Genomic DNA, 23,773 nt, shown 5'->3' on the forward strand with positions numbered 1-23,773 from the left:
CAGTATAAAATGAGATAGAAAAATACAGTATAAACTCGGCAAACATGGTTTCATCAAAGGCATTCAGTTGGTCAGTCCATGGATAATGTTCTACTCCAGTGATGACATCACTATAACCATCAGCATGCGGACATATCTCTAGATCAGTGGTTCTCGAATGTTTCCATGTCAGGGATCCCCGAATTGATATGTATTTGGCCACGGACCCGCAATAAAAATATTCTGTGCCAGGGGGAAACCCCATAAGAGAAGATTTGTGAGACATTTTTTCAAAATGATGGTTAACCACTTAAAGTCCAGCATCCGTATTGTGGGGAAAGCTTTGGCAAGAAAATAGCAGATCGACAAGTTGATCGACAAGTTGTCGATCAGCTATTTTCAGCGAAAGCTTTCCCCACAATGACATAAAACGGAAAAGACACTAGTATAGAGCCTTGAGGGACTCCGCTCAACCATATGGGGTTTAAGTGGTTAAACTGATTTCCATGCTAAATCGATTAATTTAGCTGGGGACCCTCTGGAACCCCCCTCAAGGACCCCTGGGGGTCCCAGACCCCACTTTGAGAACCACTGCTCTTAGATGGCAGCGCCGAAATGTTAAAGCTGTGATCCGTAACTTTCCTGGCCGGACGTCAACATTTTACTACTGCGCGAATTATATATAAAGCCTGTTTGGGCAGAGGATGAATTACGCTTTGAGCTTCATGCAATACCACCTGTCAACCAGTAGGTGTCCTTCCTGATAACAGGATCTATGTCTCAATAGAAGAGCAGGTAGACTACAACTACAACCACCACAGTTGTGTTAGTTATGTTGTATGCTCCAGTGGTTCTCAACCTTTTCTGGATCAGGGCCCACTTGACCATCTCGAAAATATTCGCAGCCCACCCATCTGACCACTAAAGTGACCACTTAAGTGGTCAAATGGGTGGGCCGCGTGCATTTTCAGAGCACGGTTATTTTAATGGTCAATCTACCGATTGTGTTCCGGCTTGGATCAATGGAACCAACATAATATACTTCCTATTCAAGGGTATCGGACACTGCCCAACACATTTCTTGAAAGTTTTTTAAAGAAAAATCTTGTTTCTATATTATTATTGATTTTCATTTCAATGTCATATTATCAATAATAATACTCTTCTCTTGAGCAGAGCGGTTCCCAACCTTTTAATGTCTCATGTACCCCTTGAGCGGTTTTGCCGTGCCGAACTGCCGATGGTACCCCCTCACTCCTGTGTTTTAACAATGATCTTAAATTAGTTCCATTACTATCGAACAATAGTAATGGAACATTTCATATTATTTATTGAAATGAATAACATGATTATTCATTATTCATATTGACATTATTTGTAATGTTTATTTATCATTTTGGGAACAAATTGTAAAACATTATCTCCATTTCTTCCGTTTATCCCCTGCAAGTTGTACTTGTACCCCTGGTTGGGAACCAATCAACATTATGTGAACCAATCTGTATGGTAGAGTCTGCCAAACAGATTGGTTTAAAATGATGTTTCATTCATATACAAAGTTGTGGATTGCAGCTTTAACATGGTAACACGTCAAAATGAGCCACGGTTGTACACGCGCTGCAGACACATCCAGAGTGTTCTGGGTGCCAGGCAGGCAGTGATGCCATCTCTACTTATTATGAGCGATTTTGGGCTTGTTTTTCTATGAAGTAGCTTGTAAATATTGGTGTAGTTATTTGGACTCGATTCATAACATTATTTTTATCGTTTAAACCAGTTCTCAAACATTTGCATGTCAAGGACGCCCAAATTAATGTTTTTCACTGCAGACACCCATCTGAAACACCTTTATTTTATTTTATATATAGTCCAAATATTTATATTTATATATATATTTTTCAAGATCTTATTGAAAAGAGACGATCTACAAGCTCACAACGCGGCGTGGCTGCGACGCGTTGTGAGCTTGTAGATGTATATGTTTAAAGTGCTTATGTGGCCTATAGTCACTTCTTTTGGACTTGTTTTTATAGACCTGGCTGCTTATTTCTCTCATACAATCTGGCAACAATGGTGTCATTCTGTAGGAAATGAGTCTGTAGCAGCGCTCAGTGTGTCCACAGCACTGTGTGCAGCAAACCGTTACACATTCAAACATTTTTAATTAAAATAAGGCACTTCAGGGTTTTCCCCTCATCACTTTAACTTTGCACTCAAAGCGCAATGCCACTTTGGTAGAGGTGTGGGTTGTGTCGTCTATGCAACTGCAACTATTGATGAGATATCTGTTACTATGTAATTATAGGTCATGTAGAGTGAAACAGTCCTTCAAACATATACAGTATACAGTTGCAAAAGCATGCTAACAATATCTTGCTTGCATTGGCTTACATTGCATGGTAAAACAGCTCTCAATGTCACTCTTTTAGCACATAAACGATTTTTTTTTCTTCCCCTAGAAATGTCAACTTCCTGTTCTTCCCGGGTCTTCTTCCTAATACAAACAGCTAAATCAATATGAAATTGACATTTTTCTTAAAGAAAATAAATAAATACATAAATAAATAGAAGAAGAAGAAGAAGAAGAAGAAGAAGAAGAAGAAGAAGAAGAAGAAGAAAAGGAGCTGTACCGGGCTTTGTGATGTTATTAGTAGAATCTGCGTTAATTACGTTTGTTTATGTGCTAAAAGAGTGACTTTGAGAGCTGTATCTCTCTCTAATGTAAGTGAACAGAGCAGCGGAACAAGATATTTATCCAATATTTGGAGTCGCATCACAGCAAGGTAACTACACAACCCAAATCTCTACCAAAACTACACAACCCAAACCTCTACCAAGGTAACTAACTACACAACCCAAACCTCTACCTCTGTCATTGCACTTTAACCACTTAAACCCCAGCATCTAAATTCTGGGGGAAACTATCGGAAAATAGCAGATCTACAAGCTATTTTAGCTGCACTCTGCCTAGCCAATCACAAGATGGGGAGGCAGGACATGAAAAAATTAAACATGTTTAATGGCGATGCCGATCAGCGCCGATCAGCGTAAGTTTCCGCGGGACCCTACTGCAGTTGTGAGCATCCTTGAAATCTCTCTGCAACTCTTTAGAGACGTTATATTTGTTCGAGACCAGAGAGTGCTACCAAGCGCTCAATGGGAGAATGCATTGACATTCAAGGGACCCTGGATACCATCTTCCCAAAAAATAAATAAAGGCATCCAGGGTTCCGAAAGGGGCTAGGTGGACACACAACCCGAAGGATCAACACACAGCACTGGAAACTTTGTTTTGGTCAAAAGGAAGGTTTCCATGGAGTAAAGGGCTTTCATCACTAATTGCTGTACACATCAGTAGAAGGCATAAAAACAGCGTTAGAAAAATAGATATTTCTTCTCAGTGATAATAATAATAATAAATAATAATAATAACTCCACAGTAGTAACAAAAAATCCCACATTTGTATTGTCATTGTCAAGTATAAAAAAGTTTGAATACACAGTAAAATCCTCCGTTTTAATTGATCAATTAATGGAATGTACGCCTTATAATTAACCACTTTGTAACTGAGGGAGTATACAAATTAACTAAATGGACACTTATGGGTCCATTTTGGTTACATTTGTGCAAAAAAACATACGTATGTCTTCTTTATATTCTACTGCAAAATGTGTAAATGTCAAACACGCTGTTTTGCATCATTGGGCGTACATTCCATAATGCCCGATGGTGTGAAAATATGACAAATAAAACCTACGCCATAATTATAAGTTCTCCCATTGTTCCACAACAGATTTAGGTCCAAAATGGGTGAAGTTTCCCTTTAACCATACGAACAGCATACCTATGATGGCCATGTCATGATAGAACATGCGGGAATATTTGGTCAAAATAGGCAAACTGTTGGCGATTATAGGTTAACGTTTGGCGAAAATGGTCAAACTTTTAGCAAAAAAAATCTGTGAAAATTGTCATGTTCGGCGAAAACAGGCCAACATTCGGCAAAAATAGGCGAACACCGCTTGGCAATGCAACACGTTTTGAGCATGGCAGATCGTCTATTTCAGCTTTTTGACATACAACATAGTACACAGGGATTTAAAGCGGTTAAATGAACACTGAGGATTTTATAGTGCGTGTCTGTACACCAGATAGGACAACATGGCTTTAAGATCCTCCGCGGCGCAGACGCACGCACGCACGCACGCACGCACATACTTTACCTTTATCCTGAATGTGGACCACAACTGCTCTGGGATCAGGGGGCCACCCTGCCGGGCGCCATGTCGGGCAGAAACCTCTTATCTCCATACTTACGTGTTTTTTTTCGTACATTAACACCCTACTTGATTATACAACAGCGTCACACAAAAGCGCTTTGCGCTTGTAGATCTGCTCCTTTTGCTGTTTTTGAATTTGAATCCTGAAAAGTAACAGTTTTGGACATGTGAGGTTTCCACCCGACAGAGACGATATACATCCCTGGTTCTCAAACTTTTACATTTCAAGGACCCCCAGTTTGAAAAGACCCCCATAATTTAGAGAGTGTGCAAATGGAATCAAATGGACCCTTACTGGACCCATTTGGTTCCATTGGCACACTCTCGGATTTACAGAGCAGTAAGGGTCCATTTGGTTCCGAGCTATCAATCATTTAGCTGTGGACCACCCTGGAACCCTCTCGGGGACCCCTGGGGGTCCACGTACCCCACTTTGAGAACCAGTGTCATACATTCAGAGTCAGCTTTGTTGCCGTGGCGACGGTAAGAGAAGGTCAGCTGGGACGACACGCTGGTCTCTCTCTTGATCGATGATTAGGTTCATCATGAACCCGGTCTTCATCTGTGTGTGTGTGTGTGTGTGTGTGTGTGTGTGTGTGTGTGTGTGTGTGTGTGTGTGTGCGCGAACAGCAGGGATCAGGACCTTATTGCTTTGTAAGGAATCAGTGCATGGTCTTCCCACAGCAGGTTGGACTGGGATGGACTGGGATGGTCAGGAATGGACTGGGATAGATTGGGTTGGCTGGGTGGATTGGGGAACAGTGGCTGGACATAGACTGGTATAGACTGGGTTGGACTGGATTGGACTGGCTCACAGGACATTGGTGTAAGATATTTGAATGGACTGTGTGTGTGTGTGTGTGTGTGTGTGTGTGTGTGTGTGTGTGTGTGTGCACGCACGTGCGTGAGTGTGTGCGTGCGTGCATGTGTGTGTTTGTGAAGGTTCATTATTCTGTTGCTTATTGAACCACAGAAGAAGAGAAGAATGGCCAGCAGGAAGTAGATGGATTGCCAGCAGGAAGTGGATGGCTGGAGGGTCGTCATTGGGTGACAGGAGGAGGAGGAGGAGGAGGAGGAGTTGAAAGGTCAGGAGGAGGTCAGGTGTTAGTGGCCGGTGGCGGCTTGGTAAGGTTAGGAAGCGAGGAAACGAGGAAACCAAAAGGAGAGAAATGAAAAGAGAAAAAGGAAAAGAAGATAAAGAGATTAGTTTCGTGATGACATCATGGCATTCATTCAAAGCTAGACAGATACCCAATCAGCCAATCACAGCTCTGCCCCGCCTACCCTGCCCCACCCACCCACTTATGGCCTCACCTGAACTGAAACCTGAGACGAGGTGATTGGTTATCAAACTTTTTTAATTGCAAGGACCCCCACAACTCTGAGAGTGTACAGATGGAACCAAATGGACCTGCATCTATACTCTCAGAGTTACCGACCCGTAAGGGTCCATTTAGAACCCCCTCAAGGAACCCTGAGGGTCCTTGCTGGACCCCACTTTGAGACCCACTGGGTTAGAAGCAGTCGGGTTAATAATGATTGAAGAGTTGTAATGAGAACCAGAATGGAGTGACCCATCACTTAAAGGGAAATGTTGTAGGTTTATGAGGTGAAACGTTTATGTTCAAACATATGCGAAATGTCCCTTTAAAAGGCAGTTAGCAGCTCAAAGCAGCATGAAGGAGAAGCTAGTGAGTTGTTACTGAAGCAGGAATGAGTTTAGAGGAGGTAAAGAGAACCGTAATGAATAATAATAATAACAATAATAATACTTTAGGGTCCAAACAGCATTGGTTGATTTTTTTTTTTACTCAATAGAAGTTTTATTGCCTTTTGAAAGAATCATCTCTATGTACAACAAACATGTAAATCTTTTGCTGTAACAATCATAACAAAGCAACTAACATGTATACTTCTAGTTCTGCTACTAGCCATGGGGCTGGTTGGACGCTGTGAGCATGCTAAAGCTAACGCCCTCAGCCTAAACAACAGACTACACACAGTAACACAGGACACCTCATATAAAATGCATTTTCTTTTTGCATATAAACACTGGAAACTGGTCCTGTCATGTCGTATAGAAAGCCCTAACATAATATTCAAAAATAGAGGAGATTTTTCTAAAGCTGCTATAACTGCATATTGGTCTTTCCTACAAACAGCGCCCGCTACGTCCTTTTTGCTATTTCTTTGCAAAATACAAGTAAATTCTGACATTTCATAATACATTCCTGCTTTTATATATTTTTTTCATATATATATTTATATATATATTTCAAGAAGCCACAAGTAAATACTATTTTCTTTGCAACAACACAAATAAAAATAAAAAATAAGCTTACAGTAAAACATAAAAAAAACATGTCGTCAAGTGGAATAGATTTTCTTTTTCTCATAAAACAAGTGGTTCTCAACCATTTCTGGAGCAGGGTCAGATGGGTGGGCCGCGTGCATTTTCAGAGCATGTTCTAACGATAATCAAATTGATTGCACTCCAGCTTGGATCAATGGAACCAGCATTAAGTCCCCATTTCTCTGTATCACAATGAAAAGTCATTTTTCAAACTTGTAAAGAAAGTTCTATTTATTTATCAAAGCAGCACTATGTAACTTTCCTCTTCTACCCGGATTTAAAAAAAAAAGTTACATAGTGAGGCAAAATCTTAAGTGTTTTGCTAATTATCTGGGGACCCAACTTACAACACGCTCACGGCCCACCAAGTGGGTCCGGCCCCACAGGTTGAGAGCCGCTGTCGTTTAAAATGCATTCACACAACACTGTCCTCCTCCGCGGAGGGTCAAAGGTCACTGTGGTCCAGTTAAAGACTGCAGCTTAATATAATAATACATTTATTCATTTCATTTCATCATCTGAGGTTTGTTGTTTGTAAGTTTTCACTTCTTTTTTTTAACATGTCTGCCCTCCTGGCCGCGGCAGAGGAGATGAACTATGCTTGTTTTTTAGCGCTCAGTGCAAAATAAGATTTGTGCCGTAGACTCTCTCTCTCTCTCTCTCTCTCTCTCTCTCTCTCACTCTCTCTCTTCAGATGAGGCTAAATCCAACAGAGGTGAAGAACAGATATGGTATGGCTTCTCTACCAGACTGACCGGACGACTTTATTCAAACATCTTACAGTAGGCTATGTTACTTCGTATAACATCACATGTTTTTCTGGAATGGGGGGGAGAGGTTCATGTGTTTCTTTAAAGTCATACTGTGTAACTTTCATTTTTGTACCTCTGGTAGCTACGTGGTCATTGCGGCGTTACGGACTATGGTTGGTTTAGAATTGCGATTCCCAGAAGTTTTATTGTGAAAAATATGCCAGTGAAAAATAATATAACACTTGTATTTGCAAAGGTTACACAGTATGACTTTTTTTTTTCAGTTTTCAGTTTGAAGTCAACCAGTGTCGTCCAGTGTTTAAAACCACACATTTACACTGTAAATGTGGTTTTAGTAGTTTGACTAACGTTCTGAATAAATTCAGACTCACAGTCATAAACACAATATTAATAAAACATGTGGTCTGAAGCAACGCATCTTCAACACAACATGTTTTTTCAAGTGTAATTTAACAACCAATGTAAAATGTTCAAATAGCATTATTAAGAAATTGAGCTGATGAATTGAGCTGATGAACTCCATAGAGTTATTAGGCCTACTTCTAAAAAATACGTTGTTTATGTGTGATTGACATTCAAAGTAAAATCTTCAGTCCAGTGAAGCTGATAGAGAAGCCATGGTTTCAATGTTCTGACCCTGTCTTATATCTCTCTGGCTCCAGTCCAACCTGACTGGTCCTGAAACACAGGTTTGAAATGTGGACCTGAAAGCTGCCCTTCGGCTGGTCGGATATAGCACACCCCCTAAACACCTGGCATTAACACTGACCAATATCAATGAGATATCACCTACACTTGGCCCTCACTTGGATCAATAAGAATAATAAATAAGGTGTTAGATTCTATGGCCCTCATTTATCGATGTAACGTGAGATTTGATCGGCAGCTACACTGATCAAATTGACGGCAGATTGAATAATAATAATAATAAGCTGCTGTGCTGCCTCTGGGCGACTGATTTTCCCCAGCCCACTTTTCTTTCACACACTCGTTCCGATAAATGAGGGCCGACGTGTTTCAGATCTTTCTGAACCTTTTCTGAGCAACAGGAGGTGTGTTGTTTCTGTGTGTTCCAGCTCTGTCAGGATGTGTTACTGCCAGAGATGAAGGGGGATCACTGCTTCGGTCAGCCCTTTGGGTCAGTTCTGTTATAGCTGGTGTTACAGCTGGCACTCAGGACAGTTGATGTTGATGAATTGAATACATAGGACCACAATGGAAACAAGTCCCCAGGACTTTTATGTGTTTATCCTTTTAGCCTTAATGCCTGACTGTACCACGTGCTGTTTATTTTTTTTTTATTAACAAAGTATTCAATCAATCCATAAAAAAAAACATCCTGTCAAACTGACTGACCGTTCCTGACCGCTGAACGGCTGCTCTCAGGCCCTTTTTGTGCAATTTCATCAGATTTGTGATCTTTTAAAATATATATATATCATTAATTTTTGTCAGTGTTACCTATCCATTACTTAGTCTTCTGTTCATTACGTATTAAGGTTTTACCTCTTAGTAATTTAAGCCACTCGCATAAATAGTCATTTCTTAAAGAAATGTAATATTATATCTGTTTTTCTGATTGACTTTAATGGTTTTTAGAGGAGTTTTGGGACAACTTGAGGTGAGGAGGAATCTGTCCTTCCTGATGGCTGTGAGTACTATAGAGACTATAGAGTCACATTGACCACATTTTATGGAGACAAATAAAAAAACATCCACAAAGCTTTTAAAAAGGCGTGGAATAAAGTTTTAATTCCCGAACCTTCGCAAATTACGATTGTGAAATTAACATTTTAACAATTGGATCGGTTGTCTATTGCACCTTTAAGAATATGGAATAATAGTATGCTGTGTTTTCCATCGTGTTAATGGCTCCATGAACCATAGCAGCAGTAACATTGAGTTTTCATCATCCAATATTACTATTATTACTGAAATACAAGACTGGCGACCCATTAAGTCAGGTTGAATGTTTTTGAGAGAATAAAGGAAGGCTCTTTGATTTTGTTCAGACTGCAGGGCAAATCCGATTTGTTCCTCAAATACAATCTGTAGGACTGCCTTACTCTGCCCAGATTGTTATTTCGTCTCTGTCGGGTGGAAACCTCATATGTCCCAAACTGTTACTTTTCAGGATTAAAATGAAAAAATAGCAAGAGTAGCAGTCAGATCAACAGGATCAAAACACGTCGCTTTGTGCCGTGCTTCGAGCTTGTGGATCTGCTACTCTTTATGCTTTTGTGTGACGCTATAGTATGTGATCAAGTAGGGCGTTCATTTACAAACAATTCTTAAAAAGTTCAGAGAAGACGATAAACCCGTGGCTCAAGGGGTTCAGGGGTGTGAGTGTCAGCAGGAAGAACAGAATACCCTCCTCATCCTCACCTCTTGACAACGACTATGTTTATCACACAGATCTCTCTTTCTCTCTCGCTTTGACTCAACTGTGTGGGAGTCAACTTGTCTGTTCTGCTTCCAGAAAGAATACTGGAGTCTGTTGTGGTGAATGGTCTGTCTGTCTGTCTGTCTGTCTGTCTGTCTGTCTGTCTGTCTGTCTGTCTGTCTGTCTGTCTGTCTGTCTGTCTGTCTGTCTGTCTGTCTGAACCGCATATTTCATCTAACAACAAAATCCAGTTTGATAGGAATCGAATAAGAACAGGCTAAACTTCCCACTTGTGAGTTTGTCCTTCATGGTTTCAAAAAACAAAAAAAACAAAAACAATAACAAAAAGAAAATGGAAAAAATCAACATGGCTGATTTCTCAAAATTTCTGCAAACAAATAAATACGTCTGGACAAAACATTGAAGCTGACATCATCGTCCGAGGGGACTTGAAGGCGTAAAGAGGAACAGGAGAAAAGTCCCCTTCTTGTTTATCAGTGGTGGGGGTGGGGCAAAAAACAAAACTAAAACAAGAACCAATCGGGTCTTCTTAAAGGGCCAGCTCACTATTCATCATCAACATCACGGCAGAGCCATAAAGTCCTCAGAATAGCGGAGTGGAATCGAGCAGGATCTGTTTGTGTGTTTGTGTTTTTGAGCTAAACGGCGAAAGCATTGTTACTCTGTTGTGGTCATTGAGACAGGTAGACCTTCCGATGGGTGAAGAAACAACCACAGTGAAAAGGCAAACACAGGTTTCACAGAGCAGGCTTCCCCCAAAACCAGATTTTTTGGACCAAATCCATCTCTGTTCCTTTCAATTCCAGTGGGAACCAAGGAAGACTTGGTGTAAAAAAAAAAACTGCTTTTGGGGGAACCTCAGAAAACAGAGAGTGGCCAAACTAACCTCGATCTGCGGTCAGCATCCTTTGGTAAGGATGGACCCGCAACTCATGTCTTCGAACTTTAGTGGCCACTGCACCTGCAATCACCACAATGTTACCAAATACACCAGGGGCAGGTAGGTAGGAAGGAAGGTAGGTAGGTAGGTAGGTAGGTAGGTAGGTAGGTAGGTAGGTAGGTAGGTAGGTAGGTAGGTAGGTAGGTAGGTAGGTAGGTAGGTAGGTAGGTAGGTAGGTAGGTAGGTGCATAGGTAAGGTAGGTATACTGTAGGTAGGTAAATGCATAGGTAAGGTATAGGTGTACTGTCGGTAGGTAAGTGCATAGGTAAGGTAGGAGGGCATAGGCGCGTAGGTAAGTATATCCTGTCTGACATCATCACACAACATTCTCCATAACAGTCATAACTACAGTACACAAAAACAAAACAAAAAACAAACACATCTACACACAAAATTATTCCAAAACAAGAAAATCAATCATTAGAAAATACATGTTAAGGCACAAAATCATTATACTCATTATAATCAGTTTATCATAACAAGGATAAATTCCTTAGTAGCATGATGTAGGAATTAAATCTGTCTCATCACATGATCACAGACGTTTTACATGTCGAAGCTTTACTAGTCACATAAAGGGCGATTCATGCTCAGTTGCCGATTGTCGCGCACCGAAAATAGCCGATCTATAAGCTCACAACGCGACGCGCTGTGAGCTTATAGATTGTCTATTTTCGGTTGCGCGACGCCCACATGCAACCGAGTATAACCAAGTATAAGTGCATCGTTGCCCAGTTGTTAAATATAATACTGCTGTCTCTCCGTACAACCATACTAGTGTACTGTTACTGTACTGTTACTGTACTGTACTATACATGTACTACTGTGCTGTCCATGTACTATACTGTAACATGTACATGTACAACCACAGTGCTATCAGTTACATGATTAGTAAAGCAACACAGTGTTTCCACTCAAACAGTTGGTACCATTTTGTTTTTAGAAGTTTATGTGTGTTAATGTGTGTGTTGAACACTGTGTAAAGATACAGTGTGTGTGTGTGTGTGTGTGTGTGTGTGTGTGTGTGTGTGTGTGTGTGTGTGTGTGTGTGTGTGTGTGTGTGTGTGTGTGTGTGTGTGTGTGTGTGTGTGTGTGTGGGGGGGGGGGTGAGTGTGTGTGTGTGTGTGTGTGTGTGTGTGTGTGTGTGTGTGTGTGTGTGTGTGTGTGTGTGTGTGTGTGTGTGTGTGTGCGTGTGTGTGTGTGTGGTGTGTGTGTGTGTGTGTGTGTGTGTGTGTGTGTGTGTGTGTGTGGTGTGTGTGTGTGTGTGCACACATGTGTGTGTGTGTGCGTGTGCGTGTGCGTGTGCATGTGCATGTGCATGTGCGTGTGCGTGTGCGTGTGCGTGTGCGTGTGCGTGTGCGCGTGCGTGTTAACACTGGGATCGACGAGGGGTCAGTTAGGCTCCGTCGAACCCGGTTACCCTTTGATCGGGAAAGCCATAGGCCTACCTACAAATAGAATAGAGGACCAGTTAGTGTAACGACCCGTCTGTCTGTCTGTCTGTCTGTCTGTCTGTCTGTCTGTCTGTCTGTCTGTCTGTCTGTCTGTCTGTCTGTCTGTCTGTCTGTCTGTCTGTCTGTCAATAAGTCAATAAGTCTGTCCGCCTGGCGTCTATCTGCCTACAGATGCGACAAACAAGCTCTCCAGGCTTTGCTGATCTTTCACTGTAGTCCGCCCCCCTCCCCCCTCCTTAGTGGGGCCTGATTTGCCAGGTGTGAAAATAGACCAATTCACACCTTTCACTCCTGGCAACTGATTATCCACTTCAGTGCCAATGGCAGGCTCTTTGAAACTATGGGATGTCACAGTCAGTCTGCCTGTCTTGTATATCTGTCTTCAGGGTGTGATGTAATTGTCTCAGGCTGCAAGGTGTGGCCTTTGTGCAGGTGAAGTGACATTTCCCTGAGGCAAGTGTGACGTTTGTAGTAGCAGGGGGCATTATTATTATGCCCTTCATGATGTCAAGTAGGACCGCAATGTGCACGACCTGCCTGCTGGGGGGGGGGGGGGCTCTTTGGACAAAACGGCCAAAAGTCACTCTGCACCACTGACCCACAGATCCACAGATCTGGCCTCAATCATGCGTTGAGGTTGCAGCATACTCCAAACGAAGACAAACTTTTTTTTGGCTTGGGCAGGGCTTCCCGAATGGAAGGGCATCCTGAATGGAAGGGCATCCCTAATGGAAGGGCATCCCCAATGGAAGGGCATCACCAATGGAAGCCGAATGGAAGTGCTTCCCGAATGGAGGGGTTCCCGAATGGAAGGGCATCCCCAATGGAAGGGCTTCCTGAATGGAAGGGCTTCCAGAATGGAAGGGCTTCTCGAATGGAAGGGCATCCCCAATGGAAGGGCTTCCTGAATGGAAGGGCTTCCAGAATGGAAGGGCTTCTCGAATGGAAGGGCATCCCCAATGGGAGGGCATCCCGAATAGAAGGGCTTCCTGAATGGAATGGCATCCCAAATAGAAGGGCTTCCTGAATGGAATGGCATCCCGAATGGAAGGGCTTCCCGAATGGAAGGGCTTCTCGAATGGAAGGGCTTCTTGAATGGAGGGGACGTATCGTCCGTGAGGACAAAAGTGTTTTCTACTCGATGCGGCTCCGCTCTGGGTTCTGAACATAGCATACAGTGTATACAGTGCAGGAACTGTGATTTGACCATGGATCTCAGCTGTTTGTTTACATCAACCTCCGAGGTGCTTTGACATCATTTGTCTTTGGCGATTTTGCCATTCCTGCCGACAGACACAGTGGACAAAGTGAGCGCTATCTCTCTCCCTGAATTAATTGTCTGGTTGTGTTTGTAGTCCCTCAAAGAGCACAAAATCTTTATTCCAAGCTGTCCATGGTACAAGTGCATTGAATATCTGTCATGCACGCCGTTCGGCTTAGTTAGAAAATCTTGGAGTTGCAAGAGCTGCCGAACTAAATGTACTTACTGCCGTTCTAATGGCCTTGTTGACCTGCTGAAGATCAATATTAAAGTTATTGTTGGAATATGCTACTGAACCACTGAACCACACCTTGCAGCTTATCAGTAAAATATGTCTTCATGTTGTCTTCATTTATCCGGTGGTCAAGGCAATGTTTCTACTGAGGGTCCTGAGTGGTCTTTCTTTTATGAATACAGTCATGTTCTAGAACCCCCCGGCCCCCCACTCCCTTCACCACCAAACACACCACAGGCCAGAGGCTCAAAGTGACCCCCGTTTTTGGTGACGATGGAACCCAACCCCAACGTTCCCTTCAGCGTTCCTCGTGTTAACACATCCAACACACCTACGGCAACTCTGAGTCCCGGTATGGGTCTCACACGCACGCACGCACGCACGCACGCACGCACGCACGCACGCACGCACGCACGCACGCACGCACGCACGCACGCACGCACGCACGCACGCACGCATGCACGTACGCACGCACGCACACACACACACACACACACATACACAGCTACCCAGGGTGCGAGTAGCAGCCATGTTGTCCTGCGTATCTCAACCACTTAAGCCCTATATAATTATACCTTATAGATCTGCCATATTCACTGATTGTTCATCCATTTTTGCCAAATATGAATATATATTTCTTTGCCTAATGTTCATCTGTTTTTGCCAAATCTGTGTTTTTGCCGAATCCATTGTTGTCAAATGTTCATCCATATTTTTCTGAATGTCCCTATTATTTTTTTTGCTGAATGTTCACATATATATTTTTGCCATCCATATATTGGCATAATGTTGGCCTACTATGACGAGGCCAGAACAGGGACGCTAGAGTTCATGTGGTTAAGAAACGGCAGAGAGAGAGAGAGAGAGAGAGAGAGAGAGAGAGAGAGAGATGGAGAGAACAGAGGGAGAGAAGAAACCCTAGACTTGTTTGACAGAGTCCCCCAGGGCTCAATACTAGGCCCCCCTCCTGTTTTCGCGATGCCCTAGCGATGCACTTCATCAAAAAAATATCCACGGAAAATGGCTAACATACTAGCATCTGCGGAAAACGGGTGTGCTGTTTTCCACGGATGTTAGCCGCAGAAGGGACGCTAGGGTTCAGAATAGGGATGCTAGGGTTCAGAATAGGGATGCTAGGGTTCAAGTGGGTAAAGGGAAAATATTTCCTCAAAAGATCAAAGCGTCATTATGGATGGAAGATAAAAAAGAGCTAGTAGGTCACCATTCTCTCTCCTCTCTCTCTCTCTCTCTCTCTCTCTCTCTCTCTCTCTCTCCTCTCTCTCTCTCGCTCTCTCGTTCGACCTGGCCGAACAACTCCGGGTAAAGCGCGGTCCATACTCCTTCCGATGTCCGAACCTTTCTTCGGAAATGGGGAGGGGATATAACTACAAATCGACGTCATTCCGAACTTCCGGGATAGGCGGTCTCAGAACGTTTTCCTTGGAACCTTCAGATGTCCTGACTCTCCCGACTATAGCTCGGAAAGCCTGCCGGGAATCCCCGACATCGGAAGGAGTATGTATTGCGCTTAAGAAAGAGGGGGGGGGGAGTCAGATGAGTATGTGGGGGCAAGGCGTGGAGCGGTGCTTCACCCTGAGCGCTCGTTTTTATAATTTTTTTCCTATTAGGAGGCGTGCCTGAGGAGCAGCGTGGGGGTGGGGTTCCACTGGTGGTGGTGGTGGGGGGCGGCGTTGGGCGGGCACTCGCAGGGGCAGGGAGCGTGGTGCTGGGGGGCATGCTTACCTAGCACCCCGCTGGAGTCCATGGGACCGTACTCCAGGATGGAGGCGGGGGCCAGCGCGTACGGGTAGTCGTAGGGCGACGCGGCGTAAATGAGGCCAGCCTCGGGCCCCTGCTGGATCTGGAGGGTCCCGGGCCCCCCCGGGTGGCCCACGCCAGGCATCACCGTCTGGATCTGGCGGATCAGTGGCATGAGGGCGGGGCCAACCTGGGACTGGGGCACGCGCAAGGAGGGGGACAGGACGGAGGGGGCGGGACCCGTGATGATGCGTTGCGGGATCTGGCCCGTGGCGGCGAGGGAGAAGGCGAGGGCGGCTGGAGGGGAGGAGGAGAGAGAGAGGAGGGGACGGGTGTTGGGGGGGATGGGGGGAGAGGAGGGGTGGGGGGGAGGGGGAGGAGAGAAAGATAGAGAAAGGGGAGAAGGGAGAAGAGAGATACAAAAAGTTCACACTTAGCTGTTTCAGCTTCCCACAATTTTGTAACCCATTTTTTAACCCAGTGCCAATTGCCTAAGCTGTAATCCTGGGCGCTACTCTCCCTCTGCCAGCCTGGGGAGAGCCCCGAACTGAGTTCATGCTTCGTTCAATGCATGAGGCGTGAGCAGGCCACTCCTTATCACCTGACAGGGGGGAGTTTCCCCGGTAGGACGTAGCGCGTGGAAGGAACACATTATTCCAACCAGTTCCTTTCCCCTCCATCAGGCGCCCCGGCTGACCAGGGGGAGGCAGTATAGAGACCAGGATTACTGCATGTTTTTTGTGAGGGAACCAACCCTAGGGGACACGGGGAGAACATGCAAACTCCACACAGAAAGGCCCTTTCGCCAACCCCACCTAGGGTATGGGCACTGATGACGCGGAGGAGAGAACACGCCCCCAGCGCCCACAGCGTCCCCGGCGGGAATCAAACCCTGGACCTTCTAGCTGTGAGGCGACAGCGGTACCGACTGCGCCACCGTGCCCCCTCTGTTTGCATTTCTGTCTAATAAAATATTCAGTCAATAAATCTTACGGGACTTGATGTTAGCATCGCGGTATGTTCCGTTGAGGATCGCTAGCTCCATCAACTGCATCTTCTTTAGACTGTCCTCTCCCTCCGCCTGCAACGCACACGCACACGCACACACACACACACACACACACACACACACACACACACACACACACACACACACACACTTGTTAGTTGCTTGGGGGCTGCAAGTTCAACACTACATTTTAAAGGTGCAATACACAATGTTCAGCCTATAGATCAGGGGTTGTCGACACCTTTCAAAGTGTGTGTACCTCAATCAGTTCAATAAGGGACACGTCTTTTAGTTTCCAAATAAAGGAGGATTCCTTACAGTTGGCAGGCCTAAGTGCAAGCGTTGTTAAATGATGGCATTTAGCTAAATGTGTGTGTTGCTCTTCCCTGTGTCTATCACACACCCCTTATTTGAGGTGACTTTGTCTTTTTTTCCCTTCTTTTTACCAGACAGACAGACAGATCGACAGTCAGGAAGACAGGCAGGCAGTCAGACAGACAGAATCTGTGCGCCTGGGTTGATGTTTATTACTATGTATAAAAGTAGTGTGTGTGTGTGTGTGTGTACGGGTGTGTGTACGTGTGTGTGTGTGTGTGTGTGTGTGTGTACGTGTGTGTGTGTGTGTGTGTGTGTGTGTGCGTGCGTGCGTGCGTGTGCACGCGCGTGTGTCGTGTGTGTACTTTAATAGTTTTAATGCAGCAGACAAACATAAATCAAATCGTATTTAATCAGCTAATGGACCTACCACACACGCGCGTTCACGCACGCACACGCTCGCGTGCACGTGCGCGCACACACACACACACACACACACACACACACACACACACACACACACACACACACACACACACACACACATATTACAGGGGAGAACTCGTCTAGCAACAGACAGAGAGCAGGAGAGATGGAGAGACAGGCTGAAAGAAAGAGAGAGAGGAGAAGGAAGGTGTGTGTGTGTGTGTGTGTGTGTGTGTGTGTGTGTGTGTGTGTGTGTGTGTGTGTGTGTGTGTGTCTCACATTACATCAAAGTCAACATAACATTTAATTTGATATTGCGATCCATTCTATTCTTCAGAAGAGATTTAATTAGAGGCTCTCTCCTCCTCCTCCCTTCCCAATCTATCTCTTCCACTGGAGCTATCTCTCTTTCATCCATCCCTCCATTTCTTCTTCGTACAACCACATAAAAGCCTACCGTCCCTATTCCTGCAAAAATAGCCGATCTACAAGTGTTGTGAGCTTTTAGATCGGCAATTTCTTTCCCCTTTATTTACTCGGGGTATGCTGAGATCTGACATGTGTTTTTCAGCCACGCCCTGCTTCATAGCCATACAGTCAGACACATTATTACAAATGGTCTGATAGCAACATACTGTTAGGATTTAGAAATCATTTTTAGATATGTATTTGGCCGCGGACCCCCATCTCAAAATCTTTTGTTCCAGGGACCCCAGAAGCAAAGATTTGAGTTAAAAATGTTTGCTTTGAAAATACATATCTTCAAAAATTTGCAAAACGATTTTTCAAAAATAGCAGCTATACAAGCTCATAGCGCTGCACTCTGTGCTGCGCTATGAGCTTGTAGATCTGCTATTTTTGAATAGCCAAAGAAATCTTAAAATCACACAGATGCGTTCCCGGATTGAATGGGTTAATGTTCTCAAGTCTCCCCTCTTCCATGCATTCTCTGGCTTCCATTTGCTGCCTGCATCCAGTACAAAACAGTGGTGATGACCTACAAGAAGACAATCAAGGGCATGACCTTCAGGATTTGATCCACCAATCGACGCCAAACTTTTCCTTTAAGCTTTGGCACGGCTTACTGAGCCCGAGTAAGTTCTTAAGAGGATACAATTATTCAACACAACCTCTGGGTTCTAAATGCTAGACCCCACCCACTCCCCTAGCAGTCTGCCTAGCAACACCGCGCCTCGCTCCATGCGAGCTACAAGAGCCGCTGAAGTGTTGTTGTGTATAGTGCTGCAACGGCGGTTTTACCACCTGGATATTTACTCGTTTTCTTCATCACCCTCTGACGTGCTTTGGCAAATTTGACACGGTTTCTTGCGAAAGGTTGTGTTCATGGTCCTTCGGAGAGGGATTATAGAGGCGTTTGTACCTCCTAAACTCCTCAGCCTCGTTCGCCGATTCTGATCGTGATTCTGATTCTGAATCAAGTTTTGGGCAGAACGCTGAAACAAAACAAAATAAATGACGCGTACCTTGAAACTTCTGACCAATCGCACGTTTGGCTAGCACAGTGGTTCTCAACCTGTGGGCCGTGAGGATGTTACAAGTGGGCCCCAAAATAATTGGCCAAACACTAAGATTTGAATAACATTAAAGGTAGGGTAAGTGATTTTCTTTGGTTAAAAGAGTCAAATAGCTCTATATTCTGATAGTACTCATTGCTATATAGTGTTTGTCCAGTAACAGGGGTCTCCATGTCTCTCCAGCTCTTTAATAAACAGAAAGGCCGGGATACCAGTTCTATCCAATCAGGATAGAGAATAGGATACAGATTAAACAAGTGCAATTGGAAGTGATGACACAAATAAATGAGCAGACACAATTGGAATTGGAACACTGTAAAAATGAAGCTGATAAATGGGTACTCTCTCCTGATTGGCTGACATTTTGTCACCTACCTGAAAATGTATTTTCTGTATTAAAGAGCTGGAGAGACAAGGAGACCCCATGTTACCGAACAACCACTCTATAGCAATGAGTAGGCTATCAGAATATAGTTAACCTTTTTAACAAAATATATATACTTTATATATATTTAAAGCTGTGAAAAGTTTCATCGTGATACTGATAAATATAGTAAACTTAAAGTTGTACAATGCAGGTTCACAAATAACGATTTTTAGCAACCTCTGCTGGTCACTACTGTCACTGCATACAATTTTCCGTAGTCCTCGATTACCCAGAATTCCATTTGTTTTCACCGGAAGCCGGAAGCGTTTCAAAAAGCGTTATTTTAATTGTTTTATACTATATGCGGATCGTTTCTCTTAGCCAGTGGAGCATTAGTTACCATGAGCTGTGTTTTCTTTTTCTGTTATTTTTCGATCTTCCAATCCTACATTCTCTTAAAATCAGCGTGAGGTTCCTTTTTGTTATTAGCGCGGTAGTTCCTGGCCAAACAGGAAACCGGTGCATTTTTCCGGCCGGATGACGTCATTTTCGCGGGAGAGTCTCCCCCGACACCGTTCAATAGAAAATATATAAATAAAAGGCTTTCGGGGGTGAAAGTGGGTGTTGTGAAACATTTGCCACTCACAAAAGATATACAATTTAACTTTCGTTTTTGTTTTAAAGTTACCTAGTATTACTTTAAAGTATCCGTTAGTTCCATTGATCCAAGCCAGATACACAATCAATTGATTGATCATAACAGGCTCTGACTCACTTTACACGGCGGAGATCGGCAAAGTGGGCCCTGATCCAGAAAAGGTTGAGAGTCCACCACTGGGCTTGTGGATGCATTCAACTAGTTGGGACGTCTTGGACGTGCAGGAACTGCAGAACAGAACGCTGGCAATAGTATGATTATTAGACTGAAGCTGCGTGGAGCTTCAGTCTGACATTGGCTGCAATGTAGTCGACTACAAGGGGGAGGGGATTAGAATTTCCCTAGACCAATCACAAAAGATCCACGGATCCGCCTACATCTGACCTCATCGCACAGCTTGTTTTAGCAGATATTCGCTGATAGGCTTGTTGTTAGACCCACCCCCACCTCCGACTCTCATTGGACGGTACTTTTTGTGCCGAATAAATCCTAGGTTCACATTACAACACCAGGCCAAGAGGCAGTCCACTCAGAGAGTGGGCGGGGTCTATGGTTTGGAACCAGGCTACGCTAGCAAGGCACCACCAACTTGTTCTCATTGACCTGCCGAAGCCCAACAAAGTTAGTGTCTGGTTGGAGTATACTGCAGCCTTGAGATGCAGCCAACACAGGACCTCTGTCCCTCCCGTCCCTACGACACCCTGGTCATCACAAGCCAGCCTAGACCAGGGGTCTTCTACAGGGCGTCCGGGACGCCCAGGGGGTCCTCAGAGTTACTACAGGGGGGTCCGCCAAATCTTTGTGTGGTGGCGAACGTTAGCCAAAAATAGCAGATCTACAAGCTCACAACGTGTCACGATCACAGCCTCTACAGTGGGTCCATGTGACTGTTTGTCTCTGAGTGTGCCTCTGCCCCTCCCCTGCTCTGCTCCATGAGTCTGATTGCCCTGAATGCCGTCACCTGTGAGGACCAGCTGAGCCTGGTTTGGTGACGAGCTGCTGAGACTATAAAGACTGTGTTTCTGTGAGTGTTCAGTAGTGATGGGCCGATACCACATTTCTTCAAGTCGATACGATACGATATATTTTGGGGCCAATTTTCCAGTATCGGTACCGATACCGATACCGGAACCGGAAACAGAAACAAACCGGAAACAGTACCGTAAATGGCCTTAAACCGGAAACGGAAGTACCAGAAACGGAACCGGAAATGGCCATAAATCGGAAACGGAAGTACCAAAACGGAACCGGAAATGGCCATAAATCGGAAACGGAAGTACCAAAACGGAACCGGAAATGGCCGTAAACCGGAACCGGAAATACATTAAAACGTATCGATATTTTTTTTTAAGTATCGATACCAAACGATACTCAGACAACCGATCGATATATCGATACAAGTATCGATATGCCCATCACTAGTGTTCAGCGCTCGGTCATAAGATGTGTGTCAGGTCCTCTGTTATGTTGCCAGTGTCTTGTTATGAGTTCAGTTTATTATATTAGATACCAGAGTGTTTCTGTAAGTTATCGTTGTTATCATGTGTCTTTATAAGTAAACTTAAGTTTGTGATACTCATCTCCTGCGTTTGTCTGAGTTCCTGCGCTTGGGTCCTACAACACCAGTTCCTGACACAACGCCTCGCTCTATATATTTTATACAAGATGTAGTGGGGGGTCCCTTCTTCATCTCCCTCTCAGCTAGGGGGTCCTGAAAAACCCCTGCCCTCGAAAAATCCCTACCCTAGACTCTTCTGACTGTGGAATGACCTTTGACCTCCCCCCTCAGTCAGGACTGCAGACTCACAACATTTTCTACCACAGTCTGAAAACGCACCTCTTCAGACTCCACCTGACCCCCTAGCACTCACCTCTTCAGACTCCACCTCACCCCCTAGCACTCCTCTGTCCTTGTATCACTTATTGTACCTCACCCCCTAGCACTCCTCTGTCCTTGTATCACTTATTGTACCTCACCCCCTAGCACTCCTTATTTCTGTGTAGAGCCAGACCAATATATCGTTTTGGCCAATATATCAGCCATTATTTAACTTTTTTGGTACATCGGTGAAACAAGTCCCCAGGACTTTTTTGTGTTATCCTTTTAGCCTTAATATTATGACTGTACCACGTGCTGTTGACATTCAATCAATCAATATCTACCTTCAAACAGGCATGCCCACGGTTTACAGAAATGTCAAACAAATTGCAGATCTACAAGCTCACAAAGCGGCACGACGCGACACGTGAGCTTGTAGATCTGCAATGTTTTGAATAGGTGGTTAAATAAAATAATCGGTGGTCAAGGACTCGGACCTCGGCCGGGCTGTATTTGTGTGTATCACTGCTTGTTGTCTATTCAGATAGATGCTAGTCATGTTCACCAGATGTACTGTATGTTGTTTAATTGTTCTTATGCTATGTTTGTTATTTCCTTCTGAAACTATGCGTCTGAAACAGGAACATGCCGGCTGACTTCAGCAAATAAAATGCACTCCTAATCGAAACCGGCTGAAAGAGAGAGCACACACACACACACACACACACACACACACACACACACACACACACACACACACACACACACACACACACACACACACACACACACACACACACACACACACACACACTCAGACACACACACACACACACACACACACACACACACACACACACACACACACACACACACACACACACACACACACACACACACACACACACACTCAGACACACACACACACACACACACACACACACACACACACACACACACACACACACACACACACACACACACACACACTCAGACACACACACACACACACACACACACACACACACACGCGCACACACACACACACACACACACACACAGGGGTACACGCAAGTATTGCTATCCATGTGGGAATGTCAAAAGCAATTTTTCTTTAATAATGCAATTTATTTGGGGGGGGCATCGATCATTCTAAACACGACCCTCACTCTAACCACTGACCCTAAAACAGTGTTTACAGTGGTCGAGGTCCCAGAAATTTTACATTATTTCAAAAGATATTTAAAAAATATATATATATATGTATTTTGGGTCCCGGGGACACATCACATTTCTCTTTTGGGACTCCGGCTAAAACGTTTGGGAACCACTGTCCTAAACCAACTCCTAAGTGCCTAATCCAACAATCCTCAATGACAATCTTTTACTAATCCTAGCTCTAAAAATCTTTCTTGTCATGGGGACCAGAAAATATCCCCATAAGTCACATTTCTAGTTATCTTACTTATCCTTGAGAAGACACGTGGATAGTATGAAACCAAAGTTTCTAAAGTAAAACCTTTTAGTGCATATTTCTTCCATATAGTGTCTCAGCTTCTATAATCATCGCTGTCAGCCAGGTGGAAACCTTGTACGTCCAAAACGGTTTCTTTTCAGGAAATGGGAAAAAGAACCTGTGATCCAATGTAGTTATTAATTAATCACAAGCTCTTGTTAATACTTTTGATTGGTTCAATATCCTTCTATTAGAACCCATGGCAAGGGCCATGGAGTGCCACTCAGTTGCTCAGTAATCTGGCTAGATCAGTGGTTCTCAAACTTTTTCATGTCAAAGACCCCTAAATTGACACTTATTAGCCCGCAGACCCCCATTTGAAAAGATATGCCAAGGACCCCCATAAAAGAAGATTTTTACGGCTCTAGCAGTGATTCTCAACCATTTTAATTTCAAGGACCCCCAGTATGACATGCATTAAGCTACGGACCCCCATTTAATGGCATTTCTATCTCTGGGACCCCAATTTATATTGTAATATCAATGTTAATTTAACTGTGTACAAATGGAACCAAATGGACCCCTTAGGGTTTGTCTGTAACTCTCTGAGTTACAGACCCATAAGGGTCCATTTGGTTCCTAACTATCTATCATTTAGCCGGGGACCCCCTGGAACTCCCTCAAGGACCCCTGGGGGTCTCCGGACCCCACTTTGAGAACCAATGCTTTAAACACCTTCAATGTACTTA

At 44.2% G+C, this 23,773-nt stretch overlaps 1 protein-coding gene across 1 annotated transcript in view; it reads right to left on the minus strand.

The window, feature by feature from the left end:
• Positions 1 to 14,248: 14,248 nt before the first annotated feature.
• Positions 14,249 to 23,773, minus strand: part of LOC308099930 (protein quaking-B-like) — a 24,182-nt gene continuing 14,657 nt past the window's right edge. Inside the window, exons 4-5 of the mRNA XM_080448793.1 lie at positions 16,433 to 16,520; positions 14,249 to 15,736 (exon numbers count right to left, since the gene is read on the minus strand). Coding sequence (XP_080304919.1) covers positions 15,306 to 15,736; positions 16,433 to 16,520 — 519 coding nt within the window. The 3' untranslated portion in view covers positions 14,249 to 15,305. The remainder of the gene's footprint in view (positions 15,737 to 16,432; positions 16,521 to 23,773) is intronic.

This window comes from Gymnoscopelus braueri (assembly GCF_963280865.1).
Source record: "Gymnoscopelus braueri genome assembly, chromosome: 14".
In the NCBI taxonomy this organism is placed as follows: Eukaryota; Metazoa; Chordata; class Actinopteri; order Myctophiformes; family Myctophidae; genus Gymnoscopelus; species Gymnoscopelus braueri.